Below are 14,903 nucleotides of genomic sequence, written 5' to 3'. Positions count from 1 at the left end.
TGAATGTTGGTGCCGTCTACAGTTTTAGTAAATGCAACGTACTTTTCTTTATTAATAAAATATTTTCTGGCTGAACCAATGTTAACTGTTGCTACAAACTCTAAGATGAAATGGCAGTCATAGTACAGATAACAGAAAAAACTATTAAATTATATGACTTTGTTGATTATTTAAATTACAGGAGTTATGAGGAGTTAAACTAAATTTCCCCTGGGTGAAGTGACAGTGATCTCTTACCTCTTTATCATCAGCAGATTTAAAATGCGTTTTATTGCAGAGCAAGCGACAATCTCACTGCTCCATTAAATGACTTTTGTTCTTCAAAGTTAACAACTTTGGTAGAGGTTTCCTGGATTTCTTAAATAATCACTGACCTTTGGTGGCTTATTAACTTAAAAGTTCCTGTACAAAACCACTTAATACTAATCTTCTGAACGATTTAAATCTCGAACCTGGACAGCGAATTGTCATAACTACAATGTAAATAATAAGCTATACTGTGAGGTGTATGCTTTTTGAATTATCTTCTGTTTCCTCCTCCAGGACGCTTTTCCAAGATCTGCGCGTATACAACAAACGGTACTGGATCTTTGTATTTAGGAATCTCTGAATGATAATGCTTTGTTGTTTTTCTTGGTAGGCAGTAGTCATTCTGACTTTGTTATACTGAAAACAATCAGACTGATGTCTCTGGAATGATGCTTCATGTCTGAAATGACAGAGACAACGATCACAGAAAAATAACTTGTAGTGTCCCTTTTTAACAGTACTTCCTACTAATTGTGAAAGATTTCTTATCCACGCAAAATGAAAAACAGGCTTATGATTTTCAATACTATCATTATCATTTAATGTCAAGTTTGTTTCGATCATGAGTAAATGAATTGGATCTTTCTCACACTCAAGATTTGTACTCAAGTACAGAGGGACAATGATACTACGATCTTCTTCATTTTCTTTTGGCTCTATACCATACACATTTATCCTCAAATCATTCATTTTTTCGAATGATGGTATGCGTCCTTGTTTGCTCGGTGGGTCTTTTATACGTGACTGTATAAAAGTATCCGTAAATACTGAGCTGGGATAGCTTAACGGATAGAGACGATGGCGCGTAAACCGATTTCATGGGTTCGATTTGACTGGATATAAAGCTGTGCTACGATTATTTTCACATACGGAAGAGCAGTAGTGATCCTCAATCTCACCTGAGTAGTGTTGACCACCCCTTTCCCCATGTTTTCCTGTTTTCCAATATCATCAGGAACTGTGACAAACGTTGAAATTTCACCTCTGTGGTTTGTAATATGGCTTTTAGAAATACAAGCCGATAACTACACAGGTTGAGAAATTCTGACAAACTTTAGCCTGACTGATTTTCTTGGAAGCTCATCAACTTTTCTCAACGTTTGATTCACTACGCTTTCTTGGTACCATTCATACAATTCTGTTCCAGCTAAAATTGTAGAGCTCTTACTTTAGAATGATTTGGTCTCTACAACAGCAGCATCATTCTTATTGCATTCAAATCGACAAAGGAGCAGGGTGTTGACTTTCAGACTCCCATGCTGCTGCATAGCTTCTTGAACTTTCTCAATAACCAAGTCTTCAGCATCGTTCAAGAAAGTCTTCAAGTCAGTGTGACGGAGATTGATGACACACCCCGTCTTGATTCTGCCCTCGAATGCGCTCTCCATGTCCTGCCACTTGATGGTAGCAGCAGCTCGATTGCCAAGATCACCACCAACAACTCTATGGCTCAATCCTAAGAATTTTTCTCCATAGGTGTTTAGGAGAGCAATGTTTGACTGTAGAGATTGTCGGAGATGGACGTTTGATGTTGGATCGAGTAGAATGGTGCTGTAGTATTGAGCATTGTCCTCACAGATATCAAACCACCTCAAACTTGTAGCTTGAGGAACTTGATCAAGCTGGCTGAGTTCTTCAAAAGCTGTGATGACTGATGAAACCAAGTTGGTGATGACTGACAAATCCATTTTGACTTGAAGAGTTCCTTTACAGAGTCTTCTATTCTAGCACTTGGTTCTACAGTTCAGATTCTTATACAGTTCTTCACTGTATAAGATTCACTTTAATAATGAAAATGTTCGTAAAGATACCCGCTTTTATATGCTCGCGATTGCGTCAGCCGTTCTTCAACCCCCACCACAAATCATCTATTTCATCATCTTCTCTGACGCAACGTCATAACCTCCATCTTGAGACTAGCCATCGCGTCTATTTGTTGCATCATCTTTTCTGACGCGGCGTCATAACCTCCATCTTGAGACTAGCCATCGCGTCTGTTTGTGGCGTCATCCTTTCTAACGCTGCGTCATAACCTCCATCTTGAGATGAGCCATCGCGTCTGTTTGTTGCATCATCCTTTCTGACGCTGCGTCATTACCCCTTTCTCACTGCGAACCGTTTCTCCCACTACTCACCAACAACCAATCGCGGCTTTCCACAGCTGATATTATATAAACATCACGAGTTCCCAGCAGTTCAGTTCTAACTCTCTCTTCAACTTGGAAGCATCATGGAAATTATAATCGATGTTCAAGGATTTCAACGTGAAACTTTCATAGTCAAGGAGCTGGCTTGGATCACTATTGACCAGGAGATTGAAGAAATATCAAGTACAGTCTTCAAACCACCTTACCCTTGGGACTTTCAATCGTTACACTACCAGCGACTTAACAAAGCCATCATCGCTGCTTGTCATAAAATTTCCTGGACTCAAGGACAATTAGCTTATGATAAACTCAACCAAGTTATAGAAAAAGCAGTGGCTGACAAGCAGTTTATATACATCAAGGGCTTGGAGAAAAAACGCTGGCTACAGGATATTGTCAAGTCAAAGACAATTATTGACTTGGAGAATTTGGACTGTCCACCGCTGAAAAAACGCCAAGATTACACTTGTCATTTCTGCAGCAACCATGCACAGCAGGCCAACTTGTACTGGTGTGCTTTAGAGAATGTTAAAAAATTAAAGGAATGGTTTATTAAAAATTACTGTGGAAATCCATCGCTTGAAAAATCACTGAAATTCTGCAAGTTGAGTATTGAAGACATGAGACCTCAAGATATTACCATGCTACCCAAATATTTTTTTATTGGATGTGCTGCTGACAAAATCAACAGTATCTGGTCCAAACTACCAGCAGCTTTTCAGGAGGATAAGGACATCATGAAGTACAGACGCTGTAATAAACATTATAGGACAACAGCTATTGAATATGATGATTTTTTTTAATGATATTCCATTAGTAATTAACTGTAAATTTTGTAGAAAACAATAAAGCAAAATTATTTTTAATCAATTAAATAAATAAATTTAAATATTTCTTTTAAAATAAATTACTAATAGTTTGAATAAATAATAGTTTAAATTTTTTTTTAAATAAATTAGTGATAGTTTAAATTTAAATATTTTTTTTTTTTTTTTTTAAATAAATTAATGATAGTTTAAATTTAAATATTTTATTTAAATGAATTAGTAATAGGTTAAATTGAAAAATTTTTTATTTATAAAAAAAAAAAAATAAATTCATAGTTTAAGTTTAAATATTTAAAAAAAAAAAAAAAAAAAATAAATTAGTGATAGATTAAATTTAAATATTTTTTTTTTAAATAAATTAATGATAGTTTAAATTTAAATATTTTATTTAAATGAATTAGTGATAGTTTAAATTAAAATTTTTTTTTATTTATAAAAAAAAAAAAAATAAATTAATAGTTTGTTTAAATATTTTTTTTTTAAATAAATTAGTGATAGTTTAATTTTAAATATTTTTTTTTTTTAAATAAATTAATAAATTAATTTTTAATAAATTAATATTTTAAATTTGAGTTGATAATAATTAATAGTACAGTTCTATTTACCATCATAGTTCAGTTACCATCAAAGTCTAGTTACCAACATGAACAAATTCTAAGGTTCGTTAGAGGGCGTCTCAAATTGATTTATTTATTGACATGTGATTTTTTTGTCGCGGGAGATTTTAAAATTTATTTATAAAATATAGTTTATTTATTAGAAAAATTAATAATTAAAATTTTTAATATTTTTATAAATAAACTATAATAATAAGAGTATTTAAAAAAAAAAAATTTTTCATTTTAATGAAAAAATTGATGTAATTTTTTTAAATTCTAATTTTCACCCCTCGGTTTTTTCAACATAAAATTAATAATAAAATTATTTCTAAGCAATGTCATCTCATTTTGACAATTAATATTTATTATTTAATAAATTATTAATAATTTTTGATAATTATTTAAAAAATTTATTGCCAACTGCCATATTTTTTGGTCAACAAAACCGGACGCGGACCGGCGACAGCACGCCGGCTTGTTTACAAGAGCCACCATATTGCTGTCTCAGTCGCTAGCATGAGACTTTTGTATTCTCCGTCTCTACCCGAAGCTTGGGTGTCGTGGGTGTCGCAGCTTTTCCGTTTTTTCGGAAGCGTTACAGTTTTTGGAAGTACAAAAGATCACAACCACGATAAGAGCTTGGTCACGTTAAGGTCAGGTGTTTTTTGTTTCACAACGTATTAAAACGTAAGTATTTATTCTTAATTTATTTATTCTTAATTAATTTATTTAATTATTTAAACCCAATTAACATCTCAAATTAAATTCAATTAACATCTTAAATTAAATTCAATTAACATGTTGAATAAAATAATAAAAGTTAAATAAAAAAATAGTTAAGGTTAAATAAAAGTGAATTAATAAAAATAAATCATACTAAGTTAAAATAAATAATTAAAATTAAATAAAAAACAATAATAAACATGAAAATAAATAATAATAATAAAAGTTAAGAAAAAATAATAACAGTTAAATAAAAAAAGAGTTAAGGTTGAATAAAAGTGAATTAATAAAATAAATCATACTACGTTAAAATAACAAAAAAAAATTAAATAAAAGAAAATAATAAACATTAAAATAAATAATGATAAAAGTTAATTAAAAAAAAAAATAAACATTAGAATAAATAATAATAAAAGTTAAGTAAAAATAAAAAAAAAATAAAGGTTAAAATAATTTAACAATGGTTAAAATTAAATAAATTATAACGAATTAAAATAATATTGGTTAAATAAAAAAAAAATAATAGAGAAAATAAAGTGATAATTTAACTTAGAGAATAAAAAAGAAAATGAATTAGGAAATTAAGTATAAAAGAATATTCTATGGTAAGCTGATTTTAAAAATTTTCTTTTTTTTTTCAGTAACAATGGCTACTTTGGATGATGCCAACAGAATCGATCGCTACATGCATTATGATGTTTTTATTCCCTGTGTATGGCTGAGAATTTTTAATTTGAATGTAATTAATTTAATTGATTATATACGTCAAGAATTTACCAACGCTATCAGAAATGATCGAGAGCTTAGTGGGTATCCGCACATTCAACTTGGGAATTATCATACGATTCTGACGTTGCAACATTATACAGAATCATGGTGGTTCAGACTATTAAATGTAGAAGGGGATAACTCAATGGTAGGTCGTAACTATTTTGTATTAGAGAATTACGCGCCACGTATTTTTCTCCTTATAAGTGACATTGAGTTCGAGTCCAATGAAGATTTTGAACCATCACAACCATCACAAGCACCACCACCATCACCAATGACGCAGCATTTGATTGATAGATTATCATCAATTACGATAGATGTATCATTGAATATGACAAATGTGATATCAAGACGCATTATGTCAAGTTTACATCAACAACAACGACAACAACATCAACACCAGCAACAACAACAACTGCACCAGCAGCTTGGCCGTCGTCGACGAGGACGACTGCTGCGACGCTCACCACCACCCCCACCATCACCATCATCATCATCATCAACCATCCAGGGAGAATTCAGCCCTCGCCGCCATCGTCCTTATCATCGTCGTCGTCCTCGTAGGTCTCATGATGATCAAGCGGAAAACGAACCGCCTCGTCGACGATTGAGGTTTAGGTCACCACCACCACCACCACGACCACCACCATCTTCACCTCAACCTACATCATCTTCACTTCAAACTACATCATCTTCATCATCATTTCAACCACAACCAGGCACATCTACTGGCTTACCGGGCTTAAACTTAACGCATTTGCAATTGTATGTTGATAGTGATGATGATGATGATGATGATTCATCAATTCAAGCATCATCCATCAGTCGTAATAATGATGAAGATGGTTATGAAGCCGATGTTGACGATGATGACTTAGAAGGAGCAGCAGTGTATTTTATTGATGATTTAGAAGAGCTAGACTCTAACGTAAAGCAACCCACTCATATGTGTGAAGTATGTAAGCTAACTTCACACATAGACAATCAACCACTTATATCACCAGCATCACCAGCACCATCAGCAGCAGCAGCATCGACATCAGCGTCAACTGTAATATTGTCAGAGTGTCAAGACAATTTCATTCATGATGATGATGATGATGATCGAGTTGAAAATGTTCAAGAGATAGGCTGGTACCCATCAATGAATGTTGAGTATGATTCTGATGGTGATCGTTCATCATCGTTTGATGATTATGATGATGCATTTGACGAATTTTAGTCAATATTCATTAATCAGCGCAAGACATCCTTTTCTTTTTTTTGATTAATTTTATAATTTTAAATAATGATTCTAATTTTTTTTTATTCAAGTTGAATTCATTATTTGAATAGTAATGTTTTATTTTATTTAAGTTTAATTCATTATTTGAAAAGTAATGTTTTATTTCATTTAAGTTTACTTTTTATTTAATTTATTATTATTTCAATAGTAATTTTTTTATTCAAGTTGAATTCATTATTTGAATAATAATGTTTTATTTCATTTAAGTTTAATTCATTATTTGAAAAGTAATGTTTTATTTCTTTTAAGTTTACTTCTTTATTTAATTTATTATTATTTCAATAGTAATTTTTTTATTCAAGTTTAATTCATTATTTGAAAAGTAATGTTTTATTTCATTTAAGTTTACTTTTTATTTAATTTATTATTATTTCAATAGTAATTTTTTTATTCAAGTTTAATTCATTATTTGAAAAGTAAACCCTTCACAAGATACTATTACAAATGCAAGCTACTCCCAAAGTAGCAACACCAAAAACAATTTCAACCCCCACGCTCAATAGCTAAATGTAATTCAACCACATCACGCAAATATCCTCAACACAGCCAGCACAGTCAACATCACTTTTTGGAATGCTCACGGTCAACACAACATACCAAGAGATCATCAACTCCTCCCACTGCCAGTCTTATATGTATTTCAGAAACCTGGGCAACTGATGATCTCTTCCTCTCAAGTCTAAGTCAAATCTGCAAAAATTTTCGTCCCAGCTACAAAGAAAGCCACTATGAAACAAAGGCAGACCCAGCGGCGGACTGATTATATTCTCGAGCTTAACATCAACGACAATTTTCTTCATCTAAGTCCTGGATCTGCATTGCTAAAGGGTGTCTTCCAATAATCTCACCATTATTACTGCCCTAATCTACTTCAAACCAAATGAGAACTTAGAAGAGACCCTTGATCTTTGCAACTCACTCTATCCAATATCTTTCATACTCACCAGTTTCGATCTCTTCATCGCTGGTGGCGACTTTAATGCCGTGGTAGGTAACTTGAGAGTCAAGTGCAGGGGAAGACGTTACTGTAAAACCACAAACCTCGACAATACCCGTGACTTTCATGAGGAGAATCAGAGTCTGTAATCATCAGAGGCTGCAGCTCGTCATGCGATTTATAAGGAAAGGAATAATGGCTTCATTCTACTAAATGGTAGGTCGCCTGGAGACCGAAATGGTGATTTTACATTCTGCAGTACTTCCGGAAAAGTGTTATCGATCTAATATGGGTTAATATCGCTTGAGTGCTTCAGCATGTGTCCGACATGTGGGTGGAGGACATGGTTACGAAAGTCAGATCATCTACCCATGTAACAAATTAGGCTTCACACTGGCCCCATTAGGACTTGGTTCAAGCTGAACAAAACTCTATGCAGCTAAGCCCTCTCTGCGATGGAACGAAAAGGAAATACATGCTGATCTGTTTCGTCATTATATTACTTGGTCCCCTCTCATCAAAATTGACTTTACGGATTCCAACCTCTGTAGACGACTTCAATAACCAATTACGACCGTTGCCATCACTGAAGCTGCACGCGAAGCCCCTGATGCCCCAAGTCAACAGGGAAATACCCACCAGAAAGAGAAAATCAAAACCCTGGTTTGACAAATGGCAGCTGCAAGGACCGAAAAGCAATGATAAAAAATGATATTCTCCATGCCAATGCAAGTTGTCCGAACAACTCAGATCCCTGTCTGGGCAATCTATCTCCAATCACTAAAAAGAACTATTACAGTTACTTGAAAGCTGAGGGAAACAGGAATATACACATCAATGTTATCCCAAGCTAAATTTGCCAAAACCCACAACTCCAAGACTTTCTGGGATACAGTGATGAAATCTACGGTTCGAAGAAGCTTCAGCGTAGCCAGAATAGCATTGCACTGGTGGAGTGGGAGAAATTTTTTTCCATAAAAGTCTACTCACCCCACATCACCTCCAAATCCAACCTGGCACTCAGATTTGCACCAGCAACTTGATATAGAAATTACGCTAGAAGAACTTCAAGAAAGCCTCTCAAAAATGCAAAAGTCAAAACAAGCACCAGGTACATGGATAATATCAGTAATGAATTTTTAAAAACACTCCCGGAAAACTGGCAGCTATCTTGTCTTGCGTTCTTCAACAAAAATACTGGTCACAGGAACACTACCGCTGAATTGGACAAAAAGTATCACCACGATGCTGTTCAAAAAGGTGATCCCACGGACCCGGAAAACTATCGCAGTATTGCACTAATTAACAGCACTGCGAAAGTTTTCACACGCAAAGCTGGTATGCCATAAAACGTATCAGGAAGTGGGCTGAGACTGAAAAAATCATCCCAGAAGGAAACAATCAGGCTTTCAACCCGACAAATCATGTGCAGACAATGTATTTACCCTACTGTCTCTCCTGCAAATGCAGCTAAGGTTCGGTAAACCGGTATATACCTTATTTTCATAGATTTTCGCCGGGCCTTTGACTCGGTCCCTCACGACAAACTTTGGACAAAAGATTAATGAACCTAGGCCTCCAGCTCCAAACTAATCAACATACTGAAGATCCTGTATGACAACGCGCACAAAATGAGAGTGAGAGTTAACGGACAGCTCTCTGAACCAGTTGATGTAACTTTCTAGGCGTGTTGCAAGGAGAAGTGCTAAGCCCTTTTGTTTATATACTGTGGCACCTATCGGACATTACGTCATTCTTCGATGAGCAGGGACTTGAAGGAATCCCAGTCTAAATGCCTCGATAACTGTCACTGTTCTTAATGTATGCTGATCGATATTGCTATGGACACTCCGCTCAACTAGTCACCTCCAAAAAAGGGCTCAAGATTCTCGAAACTTATTGCAAAGTATAACGCCATGCAAGTCAATGTGTCAAAAAACAAAAAGATCTTAAGAATCAGTTTCTCCGGTAAATGTCGGAAAAATGCCCTGTATTTCTGTTTAATGGAGAGGAGGGTCAGAAATGGTGAAAATCTTACACGTATCTAGGTGTGGCTTTCTCTACAAGCATTTTCAATGTCTCAACGGCCAAATCCTCATGCCATTAGCAAAAGCAGAATTGCGACCGGCACAGCGCCCCTGTGGCCATCACTTACCAAGCTGAAAGCTGACGCCTGGAAAGGCAAGCTTCAAATACACACAGCAGCTTGATCCGCAGCTCTTTGCTTTACGTAATGGCCGCAGATCACTGGTGCCTTAGGTCCGGACTTCACTGAAATGCTAGAATCAGCAAATCTTGCCTTTTACAAGAAATTATTCTCACTCTCCCAGGTGCTACTCCGAATTATGCGCTTGAGGAATTGAGCTAAACCTGCAACATATCTCCACACAATATTATCTTTGCAGCTGGCCTTAAATTGGATCATTAAAATCCTAGAGCTTTCAGACAACCGACTCCCCAAAATCTGCCTCGCTGCGCCTGGGGTCAGGAAATAAACAAACACTCTACACAGCATAAAAGCACCAACTGGGTTCAACAACTGAAAAGAACTTCTAAAAAACCTATCAACGCAGACTCACTGCTGAATAGCCTAGATGTGGAGCACTGGAAAACACGCAAAGATAACATCTTGAGTAAACATCGTAGTCACCTAGCACCAGAATAGTAGAAAGATACTCTCACTCTTCAGGCTGTCAGCTCATTCTACCTGTCCCGTTATTTAAAATACTTCCAGAACTCTTCCACAGAGAGTACCACACTATCTGTGTGCAAAACCAATTGTCCAACTCCGCCTGGCCAGTAAATACGCGTGCTTCATTTCGACTAACAGTGAGACTTTCGTCTTATCACCACTCAAGGACTGCAAATTTTTGCAGATTCTGGCAAAAAGAAACTGTAATGCGCCTGATCGAATGCCCCTTCTATGACACTCTCAGAAGACAAATTCTGAGGAAACTGTGTTATCACTGAGGGTTGAAGGGCATGACAAGCTGGGAAAATTGCAGAACAACAGAAAAGCCCAAATTTGAAAGCCAACACCTGAATATCTTCAAAACTGTTTCACTTCCTTAGATCTCTTTTCTGGTATTTATCCACCAGATTTCACTTCCACAAGAATCCCGAAATTCATGTGAAATAACCTCTTCCCCTTGACTAACTTTAAATCTGTAAATCCCTTCTGGTAATGGTTGAGTGTAATTTGAATTATGTTTTTGAGATTATATTTAGAATTATGCTTTTGAATTACAACTATTGAATTATACTTTGTATTAAATTTGAATTTATATTAGACACCTTAAACATTTTAGAGACAACTATATCTCACTTATCAACCAGATCACATACATTCATACTCTTATTATAATCATCTTCATCTTTTATCTCTGCTCTACTGTACATTATAACTCCTAAGTTTTAAATTTGTAATTTCTTGACATCTACCTGTATCTCAAACCTTCTTGTATATAGGGACATATGTTAAACATTTGAGAGTACATTAAAGATTGAATTGAATTGAATTGAAATATCTAATTCATTTGAGTTTTGCTCAAACGTCAGACTGTACTAATTCCATCAAAACTTTCCACAGACTTATTATTTTTAAAAAATTTAAAAGATAAATATTGTCGGCGAAACACTCACTGAATATCCACACCAACTTATTTTTTTTTTATAATTCAGGGTGTCTTGCTGAATCGTTTTAAATCTATTGTTATTTAATTTGAAGAAATAAGATGAATTAAAAATTTTACCCATTGCTTTATTATTCAAAAGAAAGAACAATTTGTAAAATTAAATAATTTTAACAATGCGTAGTTTTTGTACTTACACTTGTTTTACAACACATAAATATTAATATTTTCAATTTTAATTGGTAGATTTGAACGTGTAATAGCAAGCTAACGATAATTTAACAGAATTTATTCCGTTTTATTTAATAAAGTAGCGATCGCGATTTGTTATCAAAGAAAAAATATAAAAAAAATATTTCGATATTTGGAATTACTTTTACGCTTATTAATGACAGATTGTTACTTCCAGATGCTGTTTAGTGTAACAATACTTTATAATTCGATAATGGTAATTAATTAAAACAAAAAAAAGAAAAGGCTTTTGCTAACTCTCGTGTTAACTGAGGATCAGTAGCGTTGATATATTTGACTTTGCACATGACAGTCGTTTTCGGTTTTTGAAAATTCTAAACCAACGGCTCTTGCATGGTAATTATATTACATATAATTATATTATTGATTTTGAGTCAGTAAATTTTTCTACCCTTGAGACCAAGTCAGGGCTGGGCCCAGCACAAAAATGCAGTGATAGATTAGGCCCGTTAGCTTGAGGTGATCATCTGAAACGTGGATGCATCATCGGCGTTAGCATTGGTCTACCAGGGAATCCATTTGAATCGCGAATGCTGGATGCATAGCACCTGGGGACAATGCCCCGAGCATACCTGCAATACCACAAAATATAATCAATTATGATATTCCGTGAAATGATATTGTTTTTATTTTATTTATTTGCATAAATTGTCATTCTAATAATATTTATGATAATAATAATAATAATAATAATAATAATAATAATAATTATAATTAATCTATCTGGTACAATTTAGAAAGAAGGAGAAAACATTGAAGCAGGATGCATGCAGATTATTATAATCAAAGTCTTTTTTAATGATTAATCACGTACACGTTTTGTGTAAAAAATTTTTAATTAATTAATTAAAAAAAAAAATAAATAAAATAGAATGACTAAAAAGAAAATTTTTTAACGTTAGAGATCCGAAGACTCCGATACCCGTACTCAAAAATAGAATTAAAATTAATTTATAAATTATTGATAATAAAGATAATAAATATTTAAATAAATAAAAGCGTTCATCAACTACTTTAATCACAACACCAGGATTCCAAGCTATATAAAATTGCTCACCCGTGTGTCTGATGAGGACCACGAAATAAATCAATCAACGGCCCACATCTGTAGACTGTAGTAGTTGGAGTCTGAACTTTTTCTTTCAGTATTCTCACTTTGAACTCGTTGTACTCAAACATCTTCAAAAAATCTTCTTTAGTCATTTCCAGACGCTCAAATGGTTGCCTTTTCCTTTACAATGTCCTTCTACAAAGATTCAAGAAAAGGGAAGTTCAGGGTTGAAATTTTCTTATCTCCAAGATGCAGAGACAACCTCCGTAGACACGTTCCATTGCTTCGCTCAGTATGTGAGCACTGGAGTGCCAAAAGACTTGTTGACCATCAGGGCTGTCAAATTAGAGTAATTCCAACTTGCAATCACGTTCTAAAGGTCTGTCAAGATCCCACAGTTCATTGTTAATCTTAGTAATCATCGTATCGTCAGCAAGACGACAATCACTACTCACGATTCTCAGGATCTATCCAAGTTTACTATATATGTAGACTAATTTTTTTGTGATTTTAATTTTTGTCATAATTTTAATTCAAATTTTTGTTTTTCAATCAATGTAATCACATACGCGCTAGAAAGAATATTTCAAAAAAACAACAAAATTTTTAGAGCCAGGATTACGTGTAAGAAACACTCTGAAATCACGTTGAGCTATAACTTAATCAAATTGTTTTAAGACATAAAACAGTATTCCAAGAATAATTAAAAGATTGAGTGTTTTTGATATCTTGATATTTTGTTTGAAACTATGTATAAATTTTTAACAAATTTAAGATTCTAAAATAAAGTTCAAGACTTTCTTCGATATTCAGAGTGTAATTGTATGTCAGGTATCAATACACCTACCAATTGTCAAAACAATTCATTGTACAATTTAGGCTCCAGAGTATAATCAGATTTGAGAATATTAACAGCATTTTCATCAATTGGTTTCTTGTAATCCCTTGCCCCAATTACTTCAGGAAGATAATACAAACAATTTGGTTTTTCTGGGCTAAATGACGACTTTTTGTTTTCTTATACGATTTTTTCTCCAGAAATTCCAATCTCATGATCGAATCATTTTCAATTCAGCTCCTAATTAAATGCCTAAAACAGAAAGCGTAAACATTCAACATGTAATATTGATGAATCATTATAAAGACCTCTCTCGCGTAAATCTTTTAAGAATTAATTGATCCAAAAATCCAAACCATGGACGATACTAAGTTGAGGAACCAATAACTTTCTATACGCTGATTGAGACGTACTTTTGCCTTTAATAAAACTTTTCCAACCAGCTAAATTATCGTAAAATCATGATGAAAACATGTAGACTTTGCTGCACAGCAGCCTGAACAAATGTTGGCCTTTCTGTACCAATAATCTGATCGAATCGGGTAAAGTTGGGAAGTAATCTCTTAATTTTTGTACATGCTTTTAAAAAATAATGTGCAGCAATTTGGGCTTTTATTATTTGGATGTAGTGGACATCCAACCATATAATTTTTCTAGAAAATCCATCAAGACATCCGTGAATAGCGGAAACCCCAAAAGTGGTTTCAACACTTATCATGGCCATCAATGTGCCAAAGGAAATTAGGTCCGAGGAACAGAGTATTTTACGTCTCAATAATCGTCGACGAGACCTCTCTTCGATAGAATCTGGATCAACTACATGTAAAATTTTATGCTAACTTTGTACTCCTTCTTCACCTCTTTAAGCCATAAATCCCAGCTTTTAAACGTTACACCACATTCTTTTATAGTCAATACAGGTGAAACCACTACTGTTTATTTCAAATTCAATCACAGCAGAACCAATTTTTCCAAGGAATCTTCAACAATATATTTACATGCTTCCAGTCCAAGTTTTTTAAGAATTCGAATTAAATGTTGACGAGATATTGAAATAAAAGTTGTGATATTTACATAGAAAATTAACTATTTCATTATATGTAAATCCTTCGTTAAAATACCTCCTTATCAATAAATCACGTGCCATCTCTCCCTTTCCAAGTTTAGGACAATTAATGCTGAAAATTAAATAAATATAATAATATAATAAATACTTAAAAAACATATTATTCATAAAAACAAAAACATGAGAAAATGACAACAATAAACAGGATACTTAAATGTTTGATGATCCCAAATTATTTAAATTATTGATTCATTTATTTAATCAAAACAATAATGCATTATTTTTTATATATAGTATATAATTATAAATTACAGCATAGGTAAATCCACTTAAAAACATACACATCATATATTATGATTATTATTTATAAGAAGAAACATTTAGCGCCACCTTTAGATTAGTGAGATAGATATACTAAGTATGTCAACGGAGACGAAAAAGTCAGTGCTACTATCATTCGTATAAC

The 14,903-nt window shown here is 33.7% G+C and overlaps 1 protein-coding gene across 1 annotated transcript; it reads right to left on the bottom strand.

Moving 5' to 3' along the window:
- Nucleotides 1–11,914: 11,914 nt before the first annotated feature.
- LOC123263592 (threonine--tRNA ligase, cytoplasmic-like) lies at nt 11,915–13,342 on the bottom strand. Its single transcript, XM_044726490.1, has 2 exons — nt 12,540–13,342; nt 11,915–12,054 (listed from the first exon to the last, which is right to left on the bottom strand). Exons 1-2 carry the CDS (start codon nt 12,683–12,685, stop codon nt 11,946–11,948), a joined length of 255 nt encoding a protein of 84 aa, XP_044582425.1. The 5' UTR covers nt 12,686–13,342; the 3' UTR covers nt 11,915–11,945.
- Nucleotides 13,343–14,903: the final 1,561 nt, after the last annotated feature.

The sequence above is a fragment of the Cotesia glomerata genome, linkage group LG1 (genome assembly GCF_020080835.1).
Source record: "Cotesia glomerata isolate CgM1 linkage group LG1, MPM_Cglom_v2.3, whole genome shotgun sequence".
NCBI classification, from domain to species: Eukaryota; Metazoa; Arthropoda; class Insecta; order Hymenoptera; family Braconidae; genus Cotesia; species Cotesia glomerata.
The sequence above is the reverse complement of the archived record's forward strand: the minus strand, read 5'-3'. Positions and strand labels throughout refer to the sequence as shown.

Coding starts and splice junctions, on each gene's coding strand:
- LOC123263592 (XM_044726490.1), bottom strand. CDS start 12,685: ATGACTAAAGAAGATTTTTTGAAGATGTTTGAGTACAACGAGTTCAAA. Junction 12,055..12,539: donor GGTCCTCATCAGACACACGG/GTGAGCAATTTT, acceptor GTGGTATTGCAG/GTATGCTCGGGGCATTGTCC.